At 42.4% G+C, this 22,386-nt stretch overlaps 1 protein-coding gene across 1 annotated transcript in view; it reads left to right on the top strand.

Moving 5' to 3' along the window:
* Positions 1-22,386, top strand: part of NCAPG (non-SMC condensin I complex subunit G) — a 34,616-nt gene that overhangs the window by 10,961 nt on the left and 1,269 nt on the right. Inside the window, exons 8-19 of the mRNA XM_028505733.2 lie at positions 167-307; positions 971-1,094; positions 2,519-2,608; positions 2,938-3,117; positions 6,220-6,330; positions 8,143-8,262; positions 11,403-11,630; positions 14,939-15,120; positions 15,617-15,791; positions 19,596-19,757; positions 19,982-20,129; positions 20,605-20,691. Coding sequence (XP_028361534.1) covers positions 167-307; positions 971-1,094; positions 2,519-2,608; positions 2,938-3,117; positions 6,220-6,330; positions 8,143-8,262; positions 11,403-11,630; positions 14,939-15,120; positions 15,617-15,791; positions 19,596-19,757; positions 19,982-20,129; positions 20,605-20,691 — 1,748 coding nt within the window. The remainder of the gene's footprint in view (positions 1-166; positions 308-970; positions 1,095-2,518; positions 2,609-2,937; positions 3,118-6,219; positions 6,331-8,142; positions 8,263-11,402; positions 11,631-14,938; positions 15,121-15,616; positions 15,792-19,595; positions 19,758-19,981; positions 20,130-20,604; positions 20,692-22,386) is intronic.

The raw sequence follows: 22,386 nt of genomic DNA on the forward strand, positions 1-22,386 counted from the left end.
TAGTGGAGAATTTACTCTTATAGACCAAATTAGTGTCATGTGGTATAAACATCCATGTATTTATATTAATGTGAACTGAAGAGAGAAAAAACCTTTCCTGACCTAACAGGGAGCTGTTTAAGGTTTCTGAACACATTCTACACTTCATTAATTCTTCTTGTTTTAGTTATATTCAGAGCATTCCAGCTGTTAATGATGAACAGAGAAATGATTTTGCCTTCTTTGGACATTTGATGACAAAAGAGTTCATAGGCCAGCAATTGATTCTCATTATCAAGTGTTTGGATACCAACGAGGAAGGAGGAAGGTATGTCTGAATGTTAACCTTAGTTCTAATTTGTTCTTCTAATCCTGTATTGAAATACAGTCTCGTTACCATATAATTAAATATACAGGGATGGGCAAGAGGTTTGCGGGGAAAATAATACAATAATAAGTCATACAAGAATAAACTCTGTTTTGCATACTCACAATTGCAAACCAGCATAGCTTTCTAACATGTTATAAAAAGTATTCTCTTTCTTCTTATGTGTATAATATATAACAGAAAATATACCCTTTCCTCTCTTCTTTCCCATATGTATGTGTGTGTGAATAAAATATAAAATATATGAGGTTTTAATTCATTTTCTTCATAACAAATCAATGAAATTGCAGGTTTATGCTTAAAAATCTATCTTTATGACAGAGGGCTAGTAATACTATCTAAGACATTTGATTCACTTCCGATATTTTGTCACTTCGTCGTGTTAATTTCTGAAAGATTGTAAGATGATTTATAAAAATTATTTTTTTCCAGAACATGAATTTTTGATCTAAAATCTATACACACATTTTTGCACCTAAAGTGATAAATGTAAAAACAAAGAACAGAGACAAACGTGTTTTGTCTGCGGGACAGGTGACATGCTAGAGCTAACGTGTGCTTCCCCTGCCATGTCCTGGTTAAGACGGTTTGTTCTGCACGCAGGAAGCGACTGCTGGCCATCCTGCAGGAGGTTCTCACCCTGCCCACCACCCCGATGCCCCTGGTTTCCTGTCTCGTGGAGAGGCTGCTCCACATTGTGGTGGACGATAATAAGAGAACGCAGATTGTGAGTAATTTTCTTCATCGTCGGTCAGTGAGTGAGGATTGTCTCCGTTTCTTTTCAGTACTTTTCGCTTTATCTTTAACTGCCTTTGTTTTAATTTTGTCTCTCTATCAAGTTGTTAAACTTAAATTCAAATCTCTCACGTGCACACACATTCCAAAAAACATCTCCTCCTGAGAACTCATGGGTGTGGACAACAGTGTGGTGACTGCAGGAGGGAGTGGGTGGGTGGAAAACAAAATTTAATAAAAAATAAACTATTAAAAAAGAATAAACTCAATTGACAGGATAATATGTTGTTCCTATGATTAAAAAAGAATCAGCTGCCCTGGCTGGCGTAGCTCAGTGGATTGAGCGCAGGCTGGGAATCAAAAGTGTCGCAGGTTCGATTCCCAGCCAGGGCACATCCCTGGGTTGCAGGCCACGGCTCTCAGCAACTGCACATTGATGTTTCTCTCTCCCCCCTCTTCCCTCTCTTAAAAAAAAAAATGAATCATCTACTCTTGGCATACTTACTGTTGTATCAGTTGGAAATGGAGCAGGTTAGGGGAGAGGTGACAGCAGGCATTGGTCAGCAGAGTGAGGCCTGGCTGAAGTCACACATACCTGGGTTCAAATCCCCTTTGGCACTTTATGGCTTTGTGATTTGGGGCAAGTTATTTAATTCTGATTTTTTTTTACATGTCTGCAAAATAAGAGTAGCAATAAAACCTACCTTTCATTGTTCAATGGAATAATGTTCATAAACTGCTTTGTAAATACAGAAGTAAATGTACTATAATATTACTGCCGCCAAGTGTTATTCTCTCTGGGGTACTCAGAAAAGACAGACCTGTGTCATTACTTTTCATAAAACCATACCATCGCAGGGTTGTTGTAAGTTAATCCACAGGTTGTCTTTTCCAGTCCCTCCTTGTGTACACACACTTACCCATAACCCCCTTCTTCAGCCTTCCCCATGCGTGGTTATCCAGCCAGTGTCTGCGTGAGCACCCTCCTTTGGGGTGCAGCCTTTTCTGGAATCTGCCTGCTCTAGTGGCTCTGAAAGGAAGGTCTTCATTGTGCTGCCATTATGTATGCATTGTGTGTCCAAAGGAACAAAGAATGAGTGTTGTGTCCCTTATGTTTGGCTGCCATGGATCTGAACAAGGGAGGGAGGGACAGATTTTAGGCAGAGAAGAAAACTTTTCTTCAGTATCTATGTGCCTGCTCTCTTCCCATAATCTTAGGGTTCTTAGTCAAGATACATTGTTTGGTCATGTTTTGTCTAAAATCGTCTAGCAAAGAGAATGTGTACCCTTTTCACTTGTATATGTTGCTCTATTTTTCATGAGATCGTGGATGCTAGTTGGAGTTTGATGTAGCAGTTTGATGTCACTAGAACATGTACTAAAGGGTGTACTCTGAACTGTAACTTTACTCATCAGGTTTCAGAAATTATTTCAGAGCTTCGGGCACCCATTGTTACTGAGGCTGTTCAGAATGACCCAGCTGATGCAAGAAAGAGAGAACTCAAGGTAGGTCTCTTCTGAATTGAAGAAATACCTGAATCTCGTGTGGCCATCCAAGTCGTGTATTTCCTCTTGCTGTACACGTTCAGAGTTGTCCTCGTAGGGTCAGATCGCTGGTTAACTGGTAAACTGGGAGAGTATCTGAAACGGTACCAGACTACGCCGGTCTGGAAGACCAGCAGGCCTCTGTTCGGGAAGACCACGGCTTTGTCTGTGCCCGACGGATGGGCCTCTGGGACGCTGAGATGTCCAGCTGTACTCCCCAGTTTGCTGCAGGTTTTCGCATTGACAGTTTTGTTTGTTTATGTCTTTCTTTCCATGTATATCTTTCCTAGATGGCTGAAATAAAAGTTAAACTTATTGAGGCAAAAGAAGCGCTGGAAAATTGCGTTGCCTTACAGGATTTTAATCAAGCATCAGAATTAAAAGAGGAAATAAAAGCATTAGAAGATGCCAGAGTAAACCTATTGAAAGAGACAGAGCAGGTTGAAATTAAAGAAGTCCACGGAGAAAAGGTATAGATAACTTATTTATACCAAATTTTAGCTGTTGTTTATCCCAACTAAACCTTGTTTTCTTAACTCAGAAAGCTGCCAGAATATATTCACTGTGGAGGGATTTTTAACAGTACTATGAATTAATAGGAAAATATTTTTTGCCCTCTTCATTCTTTCTACTTTGATTTTGAAAGGCCTTAATTACCTGTGATTATTGTGGCTGAGGATTTATCTGCTCTCTTCAGTGCGAATCCCTGGAATCCAAAGTCGTCTTTGCCTTCAGTGGTTTCCTTCGGGTTGGGTTGTCTTGTCTGTTCGTGTGTCTTGAATGGTTCAGGGCAGGAGAAGGCACCTGTCTGTTTCCTTATCTTTTCCTGTTTGTGGAAGGCTCGTGGCCTTTCCGCTGGTGGGAGAAGAATGCCAGGGGTAACCGCGCCGTTTCACACATGCATCTTGAAGCTCGCCTGAGTCACTCATCACGTTAGCAGGGATAAATTCTGAGAAATGCATGGTAATTTTGCCGTTGTGCGAATCTCACTCCACACACCCAGATGGCACAGCCCACTGCACACCTGGGGGGTGCGGGACAGCCCACGGCTCCTAGGCCACGGGCCCGTGCAGCACGGGGCTGCACTGGAAACGGCAGACAGTTCTGACACAATGGTCAGCACTGGCACATCTAAACACGGTGAAGGTGCAGTGGAGATACAGTGTAAATGACGAAGTGTGTGTGTGCGCTTTCACACACACGTTTGGGGGGTGGGGGCTGTGGAGGGAGGCGCCACCTGAGGGAGAGAGCACCTCAGAAGGGAGTGAGGGGATGAGGAAGAGGGAAGGGCAGATGTTGAAAGAGGCAGAGAGAAAGCTTGAGACCAGAAATAGTAAAAGGGAGGAGGGAGGTAGACACAGGCCTGGGAGGAAAGGAGCCAAGGAGGGGAAAGGAGCTGGTGCAATGGGGTGCTTGTGTGGTGCGTGCGCCTGTGTGTGCGGGCGGTGGGTGGGGGGGCTGGCTGGCTCCCAGGCCCTCTCCTCCCCAGCCTTCTCCCCGCCCTCCCTTGCCCCGCCCTGGCCCAGCCACTGGCGGGTGCACAGCGAGTAGACAGCCTGCTGAGCCTCTCAAACCACCCGGAGCTAGCCGTAAACTCAGCACCTAGTCAGCTCCAGCCTTTTCTCTCCACGTCCTGGACAAACTTGGCTTGTAGCCCACTACAGTCTGATGGGACCCCTGGGGAGAACGCATGGCCCATCGCCGACCCAGCCTTACCTGGTGTGTGACTGTACTTCTGTTTTTAGGAAAAGCTAAGTAGCTTGGTTTTCAGTGAAATAGTAAACTTGTGTATCTAGCAACATTTAAAGCTAAGTTTCAGCAGCTTTTTTCAACTTAGTAGTATTGGACAAACTGGTCTTATTTTAACATAAGATAGAATGCTCTCAATTGCTGTGCTCTGTGATATTAACTTAATTCAGGAGGTCTTTTAGGATCTTACCTTTTGCAGTGAACATCATTTATTATTGTGCTTTTGCTTTGGGAAGTGCCAATTAGTGTATTCTCAGGAGGCCGTGCTGGCTAGGGGAGAGCGTTCTGTAAGTTATGTCCCGGAACTCTTAGCCGCAGACACCCTCACCTTCCCAGTGACTGTGCTGCATTTTGTTTTCATAGCTAGTAACTTGTTTCTTTTGTTTGACAAAGTCTGTGGTTCATTATAGGCTCTTCAATTTGAGGAGCAAATTTAAAATGAAAAAATATATTGTGTCACAAACTGAAAAACCATATAAAATGTAGGTCTAAGTTAGGAAAACATTAACAAAAGTAGCCTACCATGATTAATATCATCGGTGTAACTTGACTTGCTGCAATGATTTATGCGCTCATTTTTCCTAATTCAGGATTCTAATTACAGAACAATTACAGCATAGCGTAATGCATGCTGTGGTCAGGGGCGTACGGGGGTTTCATGCATAGTGCAGTGGTTTTCCCTCGCACCTGTCTAACCCAAGATGTGCTGTGGGCTTCCCCAGAGGAAAGAATGTTTTCACTTGTGATTTGAATAAAAATAATATGAGCAGGATGCTTTTTCTCTGGTAGTCACCGCTGTAAGCACTTCACAAGTGTGAATGCATCTGATTCTCATGATGACCTTCACGACATTGGCACTGTTGTCCTCACACTGCAGAGGGCAGGTCACTCGTCCAAAGCCACACGGATGGTAAACGGTGGAGGCAGAACTCGAACCCAGGCAGGGGGCTTTAGATTTGCGCTTTTAGTTCTCCCTGTGTCGTCTCTGCAGTGAGTCGTGGGGGGGTGTTGTAGGCAGACGGGGCGATGTGTGTGAAGGCTCAGAAGTGAAAGAGCATCTTGTGTTAAAAAACTTGAGGTCCACGTGTCTAGAGAACCAAGGGGGAGAGATAAGAGAAATTTGGGGATGGGAATTAGGGGTCAGTGCACCCAAGGCCTTGCATAAGCAGTAATTAAAACTGCGTGCTACCCAAGGATCGTGGCGGAGCACTGAAGGGGTGAAGTGGTGGGACGGATGAGTTTCATGTCTTAGGAAGGTCCCCGTCGTTCCGGACGTGGACTGCAGGGTAATGTGGGCTTGCAGCGGTTGCAGTCCGAATGAGGCGATGGGGGGACCCAGAAAGAAGTGGTGGGCTGGAGAAGTATTTAGGGACTCGTAAGAGGGAGAAGAGCGAGTCAGGAACGTGTGCTGGTGTTTTGGCTTGGGCGGCTGGGTAGATGACAGGGATGTTACGGAGCTGGCACTCGAGGAGGAGGAGGGACTGGGTGATGGTGAGTTGGCCCCTTCTGGGCACCTGGGGTTCGGGAAGCCTGTGGAAGGCGGAGGAGGAAGCGTCTGCCGGCAGCTGTGTGTAAGAATCTGAAACTCAGGCCACCGCCGGGCCGGCTCACACACACACGGCGCACGGCGGTGCCGGCTGGGTGCGATGATGGCCCGGGGACTGTCAGAGGGCTCTGTGCCTAGGAAAAGCAAGGGGGTCTGGGGGGGGCTGGTAAATGGCAGTGGAAAACATATAATAAAAAAAACCTCTTCGAAGGCACACATTTAAGGAGTGGGCGGAAGGTGTCCTTACTGATGCTGACTATGTTGTGTGTCATTTTAGGACGATGCCGAGACACTACAGAAGTGTCTTATCTTGTGTTACGAACTGCTGAAGCACATTTCCACCTCGACGGGGCTCAGCGCAACCGTGAATGGCATCGTGGAATCTCTGGTATGTGGGTAGCCTTTGAAGCTTATGTTAGTTAGTGCGCTCCTTCCTCATTTTATAAGGAATGCATTCTTTGGGTCCAAAAGAATGAAAAGATGACTCTTTTAAATGTCTGAAAAATATAAATGGTAAAAAAACCTCAGTGGCTGCAATCATATTGTGAGGATTACATTAAGATAATACATATAAAGGACGTGGTAGATAGTTATTCCTTTAAAATTTTTGAAAAAAATTATGCTGGAAGCGATGCTGACTCGCTCTATTCTTTGAGTAGTTAGGAAATAACTCGGGGATATTTAAGTGCTGGAATCTTGCTATATAGTAAGAGTATGAACAGACACATTGTGAGCAATGTGAGAGGAGTTTGGTTATTACCGTATGTTTAAAAGACTTTTTGCTGAAGTAACTCTTGATAGCTAATCTCCATTTTAGTGGGAAAACTTACAGCGTTGAGGGAAGACTCCACAGAATTGAATGGTCACAGTGATGTTAGGTGTATAAAAAGTACCTGTGTTTGAAGATCGAAAGAGAGTGTATATAGAGGGATGTACATGAGGAAGATATTTGGGTAAAAGAGTTAAAATGTTTTTATGAAATTAGTATTCTTTAAGGAAAAATCAGAAATGAATTGAACAGATATTGATTGTCCGTCTACTGTATACTAAATACTAGGGATGGTGCATACCTGGCACACAAAATAGGTAGAGACTGCGCTCCCGGACCTTCTGGTCAGGCGGGGGAGGCAGCAGCCAGGTGAGAAGCGGACACTGTTGCCACTGACAGTTGCTGTGAGTGAGAGCTGTGTGATCATGTGTGAGCTTACAGTAGTGGACTTTGATATGTTCATGGACAGGGACCGTGATCTGATATTTGAGTAGACATTAACTACGTGAAGGAGGAAAGAATGTTCTAGACCTGCTCTCCAGTACAGTAGGCACTAGCCACATGGACCTGTGAGAAACTCGGCCAAACTGAGATGTGCTGGAAGTGTGAAAATACACTGGGTTTTGAAGACTTAGTACAAACCACAGATTGTAAATTATCTTAGTGTTTAAATATTGAGTACATGATTCATGATGACATTTGGGTTATATTAGGTAAATAAAACATACTAAGATTAGTTTTACATGCTTTTACTTTAATGTGGCTCCTAGAAAATTAAAAAGGATGTAAGTGGCCTGGCTGGTGTCGCTCAGTGGATTGAGCTTGAGCTGCAAACCAAAGGGTCACCGGTTCAATTCCCAGTCAGGGCACATGCCTGGGTTGCAGGTCAGGTCCCCAGTAGGGGGTGTGCAAGAGGCAACCACACATTGATATTTCTCTCCTCTTTCTCCTCTTCCTCTCTGTCTAAAAATAAATGAATAAAATCTTAAAAAAAAAAAAGACATAAGTGGCTTGCACTGCATTTCCAGTGGGCAGCACTGACTGGGAGCCATCGCAGTCAGACCGGCTGGATCGGCAGAGAGCGGGGGCAGCCTGACGTGGGATGATTCTGGGAGAGAGGGCACAGCGAGACATGCACTGTGTCGCATTGAAAGAGTTTCGTCTCTGACCTGTGAGCGTCGGGAAGCCCCTGAGGAAGTGTCAGTGAGGGGAGGTGTCTCATGATCAGACTCCTTCACTCTGGCTGTAGTCTTCTGTTTTGGCAATTTAATATTTACCCTTTCAGCTGAAAACGGGCTTCTTTGAGTCAGTAGACAGTACGGAAATGTAGATCTGTATCATCATACAGAAATTATTTTGACCATGTTTTTAATATCCTGTTGTAAATTTCTTGTCCCTGTAAAAAGTGTTATAATTTCTGATTCGTTTCAGATTCTTCCTGGAATAATAAGTGTGCATCCTGTAGTAAGAAATCTGGCTATTTTATGCTTGGGGTGCTGCGGACTACAGAATCGGAATTTTGCAAGTAAACACTTTGTATTGCTGTTGCAGGTAAGATAGCTCGTGACAAAATCTTGATTGTTTTTCCTAAAATACTCAGAGTCTGTGGTGATAATGCTAGTAGTACTCAAAATTGAATCTATTCCGGAGCTTATTGAAGATGATGACGATCATGGATGACTTTTAGAGATTCAGTTTTTAGGTTTTGATTTCTTTCTTATTCAAACACTTGTGTAGAAAAGGGATGAAATATCACTTATTTAAGTTCTTTTTAAAATTCTTTTTTAAAAAAGACTTTATTTATTTATTTTTAGAGAGAGGAGAAGGGAGGGAGAAAGAGAGGGAGAGAAACATCAGTGTGTGGCTGCCACTCATGCACCCTCCACTGGGAACCTGGCCCGCCACCCGGGCATGTGCTCTGGCAGGGAATCGAACCAGCGACCTTTTGGTTTGCATGCTGGGATTCAGTCCTCTGAGCCATACCAGCCAGGGCTGTTTAAGGTACTTGTAAAATTCATCATATAGTAAATACTTACTGAGTGCATATTATATGCTCAGCATTATCTAGGTTTAGAAAAAAATAAGATAGCTTCCATTTTAGAAGAAGAAACATAGTGAAAAATAAACAATGTATAGTACAGTAGGTATCAGTGGTCCTGCTAGTAATTCTTAATGGAGTTTTGTTTATTGTTGTTAAATGTATTGGCTTTTAGATGCCTAGGAAATAAAATCCTACATTTTCAATGAGGTTTTGCTAAGAAATTAGAACCAGGACATTTTTTACTTCAATTTCCTGGCTTTCTTGTTTTGGAGTCTTGAAGTGCTGGAGTGACCCTGGTCATTACTTTTCTTTCTTTTTTTTTTTTAATATTAAAAAAAATTACATTTATTGAGGTGACATTGGTTAATAAAATTATACAGGTTTCAGAGGTACAGTTCCGATACAAATACATCGTCTGCATATTGCATTGTGTGCCCACCGCCCAGAGCCCAGTCCCCCTCCCCGTGTATTTGACCCCTGCACCCTTCACTGCCCCTCCGCCGTCTTCCCTCTGCAAACCCTAGTCACCGTTGTGTCTGTGGGTTTTTGTTCGTTTGTTTGTTTTTCTTGTTCATTCGTTGCTTTCAGTTTTGTATCCCACATGTGAGTGAAGTCGTACCATTCTTGACTTTTTCTTTCTGACTTGGCTTAAGCATGATATTCTCAAGACCCGTCCGTGTTGCTGCGAATGGCAGCGTTTCATCTCCTCTGATGGCGGAGTAGTGGTTCACCGTGTGTGTGGACCACGTGTTCTGTGTTCAGTGCTCTGTTGGAGGACACGCGGGTTGTTTGCACGTCGTGGCCACTCTGGGTAGTGCTGCAGTGAACAGAGGGGTGCGTGTATCTCTTTAGAGAGAAACATTTTCAAGTTTTTCGGGTAGATACCCCGCAGAGAGGTTGCCTTTTTTTTTTTCTTTCCTTTTTTTTTTTTTTTTTTAGGAGGAAGAAAAATCTTACTAGAACCTTTGATAGTGAAAGGTTCGTTTATGTCTGATCTACCAAGTAGTTCCTTTTGGCTCTAAACATGAGGTAAAACGTTCATTAAGATGCCCTATATCCCATTATGAATGCTGCCGAAACATTGTGAGTTTTTGAGGTCAGGCTGGAGCTCTGACAGGAGGTTGGAGGTAGACAGTTATAAAATAGAAAAGAAGTATGATAGAAATCTTTCAAAAGATGTTTCAGGTCACTTGACCCGTAAAGAGGAAACGTGAATTCTGACCCTTTTACTTTGGGCTGACATAGCATCAGTAGTAGCATGCGGCTTGGTCACTTCAGACGGAAGAAATGCAGTGTGAGTCCGTGCTCGCGAGTGCCCTGCGGCTCGCTGGGGTGACTCCGCTCCACGCCACCCCCGCCACCCCTGCCACCCTCGAGGGACAGAGCCGCGGGGGCCTTGACCCCGAGTGCCCCTGTGTGGCCTTGGAGGGAGGCCCCGGAGCAGGCCGCTGTGGGAGGTGGCCGCCTGCGTCTCCTCCACCACTCCGCAGCTGCGCCCTCTTTTATATCGGGTGGCCAGAGAGCCCCTTGTCACGGAGTCAGGGTTTACCCCTTCTTTTCCGCTGTCCTCTTGTTTTTAGTTTAAACAAGTTTCACCTCTAGACTTTTTTTCAGTGACTCGCTATTCATTTTGCCTGAATAAAATATGTATGTACATTTTTTAAAGTAAAAATGTTGTGAATGATAGATTCAAATGAAGTAAAAAAAGTTATGTGTGAAATTTTATTAATTCTAAAGGTAAAACTATATAGTTGAGTAGTTTATCACTCACCAAAACTTAAGAGCATAAAAGAATACAGTACCTCCCTTTGTAGTAGAAACAATCAGCTCTAGTTTTTCACGGTTTTGAAGTTTGGGGTGTAGGCATTTGGTTTTCTTCTATCAGGATAGACTCGGACAAATTGCTGGGCCTTCCGGTTCACCCCCTTTTATAAAGGGGTCCAGTCCAGTCCATTGAAAACTGAATTCACTGTTAATGAAATCCAAATATTGAGCTAATAAAAGAAAAATGTATCCTTAATGAAACTCGATAACCTAGAAGATTATTGATTTTCTAATTAATGCTTTTTATTGGCTAGAATAATTTTTTTGTCTTGATAGATAGCTCAAAAATAATTTCAATATAATTGACCAGCTTTTCTAAACCTTTAAAAGATTAACAATGAAATCATAGTTGAACATACTTTTTTATTTTATTGGTTTATGTATTTGTTACTTTTGTAGAAAATGTTTATGACTTTATTGGAGTCAAACGGAGTATGCCCGAGCAAGGCAGCTGCTCCCGGGGCGAGACGTCCGCCGTGTTCACTGTTTTAGAGGAGACCGGGCGTGTTGGGGGCGGGGTGGGTGTGGCCGCAGACCGCGTTTAGTCTTTTCAATAGAAGGAACATATAATATTTCAGCCTGATACGAGTTTCCCACTAGTTTTTGACTGAAGATGTACTTTTTCTGAAGGAACTATAACTCTAAATGTTACAGTGCAAATAAACATAAATAATAACTAAACAATGGAAATTTTAATTATTTTAAAAAGTTAATTTTATGTAGGCTTGATACTGTTACGAAATTAGACTGAGAAAATAATGTTATGCAGCACAGTGGTGAGGAGGTTACTGAATTTGCTCTCTTTGTTGGGGGCGTTTCGAGTCAGGTCTTGCAGATTGATGACGTGACGCTCAAAATCAGCGCTTTGAAGGCAATCTTCGACCAGCTGATGACATTTGGGATTGAGCCGTTTACCACCAAACAAGCCAGAGCCACTCAGAGCGACGGCGCAGAGGTAAACGCTGGTGACGAGCAGGAGTCCAGGGAAGCTGAGGAAGTGACTGCTACAGCCAAGAATGTTCTGAAGCTCCTGTCCGACTTCTTAGACAGCGAGGTAAGACGCCGTCTCAGCCCTGCTGTCCTGCATGCCATTTTCAGCATGCGCGTTGATGTTCTTTACTTTTTAGGCTCGAGCTGAAGCTTGGCCAACATTTAAAAATTTTACCTTTTCAGTATCCTAATTACTTTCACTTTCCGTATACCTCATTTTTCCCTGTCAGACTGCATGTTCAGAGAATCGAAGTGCAAACAAAAATGAAATGATTCTTGGAAAGGGATGCTATCATTTTTTCATTTCTTTCTCTGTCTTTGTGATTGATGACTTAAAATATTTTCCCCGCATGAGTCTTAAGAAATAAAACAATTTTACATTGGGTGGCTGGAAGTCTTAAGATAGGGAATGGGATTGCTTCTCTTTTCTTACGGTACTCTTGAACTACATCTTCTAACATATATAAACATTAAGTTAAAAGTTTTCATATATATTTTTTTAACTGAGGTAAAGTGACATAATGTGCACTAACAGTTGTGAAGGGAACCATGTATTGGAACTTAGTACAATCACAACGGGGTGCAAGCACTGCCTCTGGTTTTTAAAAACACTTCCGTTGCCCCAAAAGGAAAGCTAACCAGTAAGCGGTTGCTCTCTGTTTCCTCTCCTGCCAGCCCTAGACGGCCGCCAGTCTGCATTTTGTGTCTACGGAATCAACTGTTCTGGCTATTTCATGTAAATGGAACTGCACAGTGTGTGACTGTGTCTTTCTTTCCCTTAGCTCGTCTTCAAGGGCCATCCATGGAAAGAAAAATTCCATCTTTCCAATTTGGATGTATTTTATTTATTTTTCTTGCCTAATTGCTCTGGCTGAAACTTCCAGCACAGTGTTGAACAGTGGTGGTTAAACAGGCACCCTTGTCTTTTTTTTTTTTAAGTTTTTATTTATTTTATTTTTAGACAGTGGGGAAGAGACGGAGAAAGAGCAGGAGAGAAACATCAATGTGTGGCTGCCTCTCGTGTGTGCCTCCCTTGGGGGGGCCATGGCCTGAAACCCAGGCATGTGCCCTGACTGGGAATCGAACCAGTGACCCTTTGGTTTACAGGCCGACACTCAATCCACTGAGCCACACCAGCCAGGGCACAGCCACCCTTGTCTTATTTCTTACTCTAGGGGACAATTTTTAGTCTTTAACCATTGAGTATGATGGTGGAGTCTTCAAAAATGTCATTCATCAATTTGATGAAGTTTGTTTCTGTTCTTCTCAGTATTTTTTTTAATCATGAAAGCATGTTTAATTTTGTAAAATGCTTTTTCTGTATGAATTTAAATGATCATATATTTATTTGTTTTATTGATTTGTGATACATTACATTGCTTAGTTTTCTTATGTTGAACTGCCTTTACATTCTAGGGATAAATCCCATTTGGTTATGATCTGTAATCTCATACATTGTTGGATTCACTTTGCTAGCATTCTGTTGGGTTGTTACATAAGGGAAGTGGGTTGGTAGCGTTGCCTTTGTTCGGCTTTGGTGTCAGGGCAAGTACTGATGAACTGAATCAGGAATTGCTTCCTCTTTCTGTTTACTGGGAGATGGAGAAAGATGGGTTAATTCTTTTTTTTTTTTTAAAGATTTTATTTATTTATTTTTAGAGAGGGAAGGGGGGGAGAGAGAGAGAGAGAGAGGGGGAGAGGGAGGGAGGGAGAGAGGGAGAGGGAGGGAGAGAGAGGGAGAGAAACATCAATGTGCGGTTGCTGGGGGTTATGGCCTGCAACCCAGGAATGTACCCTGGCTGGGAATCAAACCTGGGACACTTTGGTTCCCAGCCCACACTCAATCTAATTCTTTAAATATTTGTTAGAATTTGCCAGTGAATACATCTGGTGTTGGACTTTAATTTTGGGGAGGCTTCTGATTACTTATTCAATATGTTTACTGTTAAGGTTTGTTCAGATTTTATATTTGTTCTTGAAGAGCTTGGTAATTTTTGTGTTTCCAGGAAATTGTCCATCTCATCTCCATCATCTACTTTGTTGGTGTCTAGTTGTTCATCGTATTCTCTTACAATCTTTTTATTTCTGTAAGGCCAGTTGTAATGTCCCCGCTTCCCTTTTGAGCTTTATTTATTTGCGTCGTCTCTCTGTTTTGTCAGTTTAGCTGAAGGTTTGTCAATTGTGTTCATCTTTTCAAAGAACTCTTGTTTTCATTGACTTTTCTTTATAATTTCCCTATTTTTACTTTGTTTACTTGTTTTGTTATCATTAATTTCTTTCTCCTTTCCTCCTCCTTTCAGTTTAGTTTGCTCTGTTTTTTTTTTTGTTTTTTTTTTTAGTTCCTTAAGGTGTAAAGTTAGGGTGTTGATTCAGTTTTTTTAATGCAGGCATTTATCACTTTATATATCCCTTGGATCACTGCTGTTGCTGTACCTAGTAAGTTTTGGTTTGTTGTGTTTTTATTGTTATGTATCTCTAAGTACATTTTACCTTCCTTTTTGATTTCTCTGACCTGCTCGTGTGTAAGAAGACTGTATGATTTAACTTACACATATTTGTGAATTTTACAGTTCTCTTACTGCTTTCCAGATGTATTCCACTGTGATTGAAGGTTACAGTTTCATTCTTTACAAAGTTATGGGCACTTGTTTTGGGTTACATAGGTTTCTCTCTGAGTGTTCCGTGTGTACTCGAGAAGAATGTGTGCTCTGCTGTCGTTGGGTGGAGTGTCTGTGTACTTGGCAGGTCTCGTTGACGTATAGTGTTCAGTTCTCTGTCTCGCTACCAGTTGCCCAGGTCTGCCTGTTACGTTAGGCGGAGCATTGATTGAAGTCTTCGGTTACATTTGTAGAGCTGGTTCTCCCTGCAGTTCAGTCAGTGTCAGCTCATGTCAGTGACGTCTTTAATATAAGCGGATTAAACTCTCCAATCAAAAGGCAGAGATTGACTTTTAAAATTTTGGGTTGTTATACTGTGTCCTCACCTGTAAAATGGGGATCATTTGCCTATTCAGTGGGTACCTTCCTTTGATGGCAGGGGCTTTTACTAAGGGTGTTTGTTTCTCTACTATGTTAGCATTATGATAAGCATTTAATACTTACTGACTCTTGGTTTGACAACATTCAAAGGGCCTTTTGGTTCCTCTAAAAATGTTTAAGGGAATCGAAGTTTTAATAGCTAGACTAATAACTGGTCACATAGCCAGAGCCTACAAGAGGAAACAGAATCTTTTGTGCCTTTAACGAGTTCATAATAACATGAATGATTTTTGGATACTTTGTATAATAATATTATTGTAGGACAAGCTACATTTTAAGGCTTACAAAGGAAATACAAATAAAAATTTCTTTTAACGAAAGCCATTTTTATTAGGTGTCTGAACTGAGGACCGGAGCCGCGGAGGGACTGGCCAAGCTGATGTTCTCCGGGCTGCTGGTGAGCAGCCGGGTGCTGTCCCGCCTCGTGCTGCTGTGGTACAACCCGGTGACGGAGGAGGACGTGCGCCTGCGGCACTGCCTGGGCGTGTTCTTCCCCGTGTTCGCGTACGCCAGCAGGTGCGTGTCTGGCCGAGTTAGTACACGGAACTCTTCCTTGAGGTTACATTCACACTCCCCGAGAGTGCTGTCGGTAGTGTCGTTTTGTCGTTTGTCCTTATCCTTCAGCGGTAAGGGATGAACTGAGAAGGGCTTACCTGGATTTTTTTTTTAAAGATTATATTTATTTTTAGAGAGGTGGAGAGGGAGAAAGAGAGAAACATCGTGTGGTTGCCTCTCATGTGGCCCCCACTGGGGACCTGGCCCGTAACCCAGGCCTGTGCCCTGACTGGGAATGGAACCTGCGATACTTTGGTTTGCAGCCCGCGCTCAATCCCCTGAGCTACACCAGCCAGGGCGTGGGCTTACCTAGATTTTATCTACCTGAATTATTTGGCTCTTTCCTTGATGGAAATGTACTATGTCTCGATGGGGTGACTTTTATACATAATATATATATTTTGAAGAATCATAAGCTTTTTCTTTGCCAGTGTACTTTCAAATTGTCTTTCTGTAGGACTAATCAAGAATGTTTTGAAGAAGCCTTCTTCCCAACTCTGCAAACACTGGCCAACGCCCCTGCATCCTCTCCTTTAGCGGAAGTGGATATCACGAATGTTACCGAGTTGCTTGTGGATCTGACAAGACCCAGTGGGTTAAATCCTCAGGCCAAGAAGTCCCAGGATTATCAGGTGGGTGAGTGTGTCAGCTTATGGATTGTAAGGATGAAAGCTTAGGATGTAGGTCCCTGTTTTGTTTTGTTTTGTAAAATAAGCCCTCAGATTTCTTGAAGTAGAGAGAAGCTACATTTTGATCTTGAGATTTCCGGCGTATGTGGTAGTGCATAACACAAAGTAAGAAAAAGAAGATACTTTGGGAAATGTGGAGATAGAAGTCATTAATGCTAGCATATTTGCTACTGAAAAGTTACCAAGATTAACCACCCTCGCTCTCTTCTAATTTTGGCTTACCGGTGTCTTTCTGATCGGAGGAAGGAGAATTCAGAGAATGAACCTTGCCTTAGGCTTATTTGCTTTTAATTCAAAGAAGATAAGTTAACCTAAAACTGTCCCACAAATTAAGTTGAATCTGGGGTTTTCTTTCTTTCTTTCTTTCTTTCTTCCTTCCATTCTTTTTTCTTTTCTTTCTTTCTTTCTCTTTTTCTTTCTTTCTCTTTTTCTTTCTTTCTTTTTCTTTCTTTCTCTCTCTCTCTCTCTCTCTTTCTTTCCTTCTTTCTTAAATATATTTTATTGATTATGCTATTACAGTTGTCCCCTTCCCCCCTTTTCTCCCCTCCACCCTGTACTCCCTCTCCCACCCACATTCCCCCCCCTTTAGTTCATGTCCATGCGTCATACTTATGAGTTCTTTAGCTTCTACATTTCCCATACTATTCTTGCCCTCCTCCTATCTATTCTCAACCTACATTCTATGCTACTTATTCTCTATACCTTTTCCCCTCTCTCCTCCTCCCACCCCCCTACTGCTAACCCTCCATGTGCCCTCCATTTCTGTGGTTCTGTTCCTGTTCTAGTTGTTTGCTTAGTGTCTTTTGGTTTTGCTTTAGGTGTGGTTGTTAATAATTGTGAGTTTGCTGTCCTTTTACTATACATGTTTTTTCTTTATCTTCTTTTCTTAGATAAGTCCCTTTAGCATTTCATAAAATAAGGGCTTGGTGATGATGAACTCCTTTAACTTGACCTTATCTGAGAAGCACTTTATCTGCCCTTCCATTCTAAATGAGAGCTTTGCTGGATAGAGCAATCTGGGATGTAGGTCCTTGTCTTTCATGACTTGGAATACTTCTTTCCAGCCCCTTCTTGCCTGTAAGGTTTCTTTTGAGAAACCAGCATGTGTTCAAATATGTGCTCAATTTGTTGCTTTTCCCCTTCCTCTTCTGGTACTCCTATAATTCGGATGTTGGAACATTTAAAGATGTCCTGGAGGCTCCTAAGCTTCTCCTCGTTTTTTTGAATTCTTATTTCATCATGCTCTCCTGCTTGGTTGATTCTATCTTCCTTCTGGTCCACTGTATTGTTTTGAGACTCAGATTCCTTCCTTTAACTATTGGCTCTCCTCCGCATATCTTCCTGCATCTCTTTTATGGTAACCTGCATCTTTTCATCTAATTTGTGCCCAAAATCAACCAATTCTATGAGCTTTCTGATCACCAGTGTTTTGAACTGTGCATCTGATAGGTTAGCTATTTCTTGGTCGCTCAAAAGGATGAGTTCTGGGGCACTGATCTGTTCTTCTATTTGAGCCATCGCTCTCTCTCTTTTTTTTTTTTTTTTGGTCTGGTCGCTCTTGTTACGGTGAGGGGCGGAGCCTTAGGTGTTCACCGGGGCTGGGTACCCCAGTCGCTAGATTGTGATGTTATATGTGGGGGCGGGGGCGGGAGTGGGGACGGGAGGAAACAATGGCGGTAGTTCCGTTCTCCTGGGATCTCAGTCCCTTCTCTGGGACCCTGGGCTGCGAGCTCTGCCCTGGACCACAACCGTTGCCTCACTGGGTCCCCCAGCCGCAGCTTGCGTACTCAGGGTTCCCTGCTGCGTTCTTGCGCCCTGGATGGCTGTCGCGCCGATTTCGCGCCAAATTTCCCCCGACCTCCGCGCGCCGCCGACCCGCGCCAGCCCGGCTGTCCTCTCCTACCGGTCTGGATGAACTGAACGGGTCTACTTCAACTTCTTGGCTGTCTGACTTCCATTTGGATAAATCCTCTGTCAGTTCTGAGTGTTATTCTAGCTGTAAATTGTTGTTCTAATCTTAGTTGTGCGAGGAGGTACGGTGCGTCCACCTATTCCTCCATCTTGCCGGAAGTCCGGGTTTTAATTCTTTAATATTTGAAATACAGTTGACCCTTCAACGCCATGGCTATGGACTGCATGGCCCACATACACACAGATTCTTTCCAGTAAGTTTATAGTCAGTTCTCCATAGCCTGAGGTTGCAGCCATGGTTTTAACTGACTGTAGATCAAAAATGTTACTTTTAATTCTTGCAGTGGAATTCGTGAATGTGGGGGCTGACTCTGCCTTTTCTGTGCCATTTTATGTAAGGGACTTGCGCACCTGTGGGTTTTGACTTGCAGGGGGTCCTGGAGCAACTCCCCCATGGCAACTGAGAGGTAACTCTGTTATTGGGCAGTCAAAATTACTCAGATTTTTGACTGCGCTGGGAACCAACCCTAACCCCCTGTGTTGTTCCATAGTCAACTGTATTGATTTCCTGTTTTACTCGATATTTTATGCTGGTATACTTCATTCAGGTCGCTACATTACACACTGGAAAGATTATAAAATATATTAGGCAAAATATGGTAAAGGTCAGTGATATAGTTCCTAAGTGCTTTAGGACTTGAGGAGAGGGCAGGGTTTATGGGGTAGGGGTGAGGAATATGGCATTACTAGTTTGTACTAACCGAGTAGCATCCAGCTAGGCCATGTTGGGGTTCGGGGAGTGGCTTGGGTAGAGAGAAGAGGACTTTTAGTAAGGGTGGTTAATGTAGTTGGTTGTGCGTGTTTGTGAACTATGGGAGTACCTTTCTGGCTGAGAATCCCGAGTGGGGCCTGTTAGAACATGAGGGGAGGGGATGTGGAGCCAGCCTTAGTAGCAGCGAGTGACTGCAGAGCGTATAATGAAAGGGTTAAGGGGATGAAAGTTACTTATTAGACACATTAATTTGGTGGTGTCATTATTGAGCTGAATTGCTAAGAGGAATAGAGAATATTAATAAAGAGAACAGTTAAAAATGTACAATTAGGACATAAAAATTTGTAGAAAAAGAATAATAGAAAATCGAAAGGAAGGAATAGTAGAAATTGTGAGAGAAAAAAACCTATGGGCACAGAAGCTGGGAAGAAAGAGCTTGGAGAGGCAGGGGAGACGGAGGAGCCCGTGATAAGGAGGAATCTAAGTGCAGGCGATGAGATCTCAGAGAAGATGTTGGCGCCGTTTCATTGGGGAGCACGTTCATGATCGGTGTCTTGGAAGAGTGAGGAGGGTAGGGTGGGCAGAGGAAGGAGCTGGGCTGCAATGAAACCTGAAGGCCCAGGCGATCCCACAGGGGATCCACAGCTGCGGTAGTCTTTCGAGTTACCCAGAGTTGAGACAGAGCTGGCAGTTACACCACATGCCTACCAGTCACTGGACATGGACTGCCCCTTGGGGAGGAGGTTTGACCTTGGGCAGGGCCTCCTGCCTTCAGCTTGTCGGTTTTGCCCCTGAGAACCGTTATCCTCTGAAACTCATAGCAGCCGGAGGGTAAATGCTTCAGTGTAGTTAAAGGGGTGGATCTGGGCCCTGTGCCACAGCATCCAGTACAAAAACTTTAAGAAGAGCTATTTTGGGAGGAGTATGTTAAATTTCGTTTGAGACATTTTGCATTTGGGATGATGGCAAGATAATTAGTTGCAACTGTTTGGTGTTAGGTGTGCAGGACTATATTTTAATTATACCATTTTCAATTTACAAGGGTTTTTCTCTTGGTTTTCTAGGCCTTAACAGTTCATGACAACTTGGCTATGAAAATTTGCAATGAGATCTTAACATGCCCGTGTTCTCCCGAAATTCGCATCTACACAAAAGCCTTGAGTTCTTTAGAACTCAGTAGCAGTCTTGCTAAAGATCTTTTGGTCCTGTTGGATGAGATTCTGGAGGTAAAGTACTTTCCAGTTACTCCTATTATGTATGCATGTTTTCCAAGTAGAATTTCCATGGTTGTATTAAACTATACACACTGTGCCTTTGCTCACTGGAAGCAAATAATTCCTTCATAAGTTTAGTAGAATTTTAAAATGTTGTAAAATTACTTATCAGCATCTGTCTTTTTTGAAATTAGAAAATGCTGCATTTAAAAAAATGTTCATGTTTTCTATCATAGCAAGTAAAAGACAGGGTATGCCTGAGAGCTTTGGAGAAAATCAAGATCCAGCTAGAAAAAGGACAGACAGACCACGGTGACCATGGTGACCAGGCTGCGGCAGCGCCGGATGCCAGCGCCACGGCGACTGCCTGTGAGAACGGAGATGGTAACGGCCCACGAACCCGAACACGCACCACCTTCTCTTCCTTCTATGCCAAGATGCACTGTTGCTCCTAGAACACGTGGTTGGACTTCAGAAATGAAAGGGAAATTTTTCTAACTAATCCCCTTGGGAAAGTGCATAACTGCTAAGTGTTTATTCTTAATAGACTTATTCTATTCGATTCTTATTCTTAATAGACTTAGATTCTATTATTCTTAATAGAATAAACACTCTGCTTTTATAGTTTTGTTGTGTGTACATTTCTCACCAGGTGACATCCTTTCTCCTTGGGAGTTTTGCTTGCTTACTTGACACTACTCGCATTTTTTTGAGCACCGATTTATGATAATCTCTGAATAGCTTCTCGTGGGGCTGGTTGTCATTTCTGAAAAACTTATGAAAAACTGACTTGGTAAGATCACCTAAAATATTACGTGAGGCTACCTTTTTTACATTGCTGCATTACTTCCTTTAACAGGAAAGAGTAAAGAGGTGTACATGACCCCTCTCAAGGCCGTGAAAGCAACCCGTGCACCCAAGTCCACTCAGCGGAAGACGGACAGAGGTAGAGTACACGGATTGCCTAGTTGTGTTAGTTCAACTTCAGTTTTGTTTTCTAGTGAACTGCTTACTCTGCGAGTTTCCTGTCTTTGTCTCATTGGGGGCAAATGTCTTGGGCACTTTTTAATTCTTTCAGCTGATAATTAGGATTTGCTTTTGTATCTTAAAAAACAGTATCTGAGCGCTGGCTGGCGTAGCTCAGTGGATTGAGCTCGGGCTGTGAACCAAAGTGTCCCAGGTTCGGTTCCCAGCCAGGGTACATTCCTGGGTTGCAGGCCATAACCCCCAGCAACCGCACATTGATGTTTCTCTCTCTCTCTCTCTCTCTCTCTCCCCCCCACATTCCCTTCCCTCCCTAAAAATGGATGAATAAAATCTTTAAAAACAAAACAAAAAAAACCAGTATCAGTGTTGCTCTAAGTACTTTTGTTTGAAATATGCAGAAGATCATGTTGCAAAGGATTATTTGGATTAAGCTGATTTTTATTAGCAAATGATCAGTGGTTTTATATTATCAGTAATTTGTGTTGTAAGCAGTTTTGTCCCTTTTGTCTGCCTGGTATTTTTCTGTGCTTCTGTTTTCCTTTTCCCCATCTTATCTCATATTACCCCAATATAATTTATTTCCCAGGGGATATCCAACAATAAGGGAATTTGTTGGAATAATGCAAATGTTGACTGTTAGGGGATCACTTGGAAAAAAACCTATAATTCAAGTTTTTTAAAATTGTTTTATTATCTTATTACAAAAGTAGTGCATGCTTATTACAGAAATAACATCCAAGCATACCAATATAAAGAACACTAATAATATCCCATGAGCCAGCCATTATTTTAATTCTTGAAAAATGTTTTTTTTTTGAGGACTTTTTCTATGCAGATTTAATATTTTTCTAAGTGGAATCTGGCCATAATATGGTTTTGTAGCTTGCTAGTTATTTCAATGCTAATTGCTGGATGTCCCAAATTAGTCCCATATTGTTGGATATGTTCTTGGAGATAATTACATTAGAAGTTTAAAAGCAAATACGTAAGGTGTGAGGGAAAAACCACCCAAGTCCCACATGAATGAGGTTTACAGATTTCAATGAAATGATCACGCTGAGCAGTGTGGTTTTGACAAGGCTGCTTTTAGTCAGATACTATCCCATTCGAACACCACTTTTTTCTTCAGAGCTCCAACTTTAAAAATAGATTCTGTGTTATCATAGATGGGGAGCAACCCAGGCCAAGCTTTGTCTTCTTAACCTTATAAATCTCTAGCAAGTAGAATTTTTCCAACTCTCAACATATAAAGGCCTTAATTTTTATACTGAAATGTTTTAGAACAATTTAAATTTGCCATGTATGTATGGTTGAGTATTTTACAAGAAGCTTTTACCTGATTTAAATTCTGTTTCTTTAGGACCTGTTTATGGGCTTCACATACCCACCTTTCTACTCTGTCATTAGCTTCTTCTCTGTGCACTGTGCTGTAACCATAGTTGAGGCCCTTTCTTTATACAGCATGTGTCTCACATGCTTTTCTCCTCCAATTACGTTAAACTAAAATTGGCCTCTGCGTAACTTACTTCCCATATTTTCCCTTGCCTATTATCAGAGCTTACAATAGAAATTAATACAATTTTAATGTTCCTTAAGTTCCTTTTCTTTGTGTTATCGATAGTTGGTATCAAGGTGGATGGGAACTTCGGAGGAA

The sequence above is a fragment of the Phyllostomus discolor genome, chromosome 1 (genome assembly GCF_004126475.2).
Source record: "Phyllostomus discolor isolate MPI-MPIP mPhyDis1 chromosome 1, mPhyDis1.pri.v3, whole genome shotgun sequence".
Classification (NCBI taxonomy): Eukaryota; Metazoa; Chordata; class Mammalia; order Chiroptera; family Phyllostomidae; genus Phyllostomus; species Phyllostomus discolor.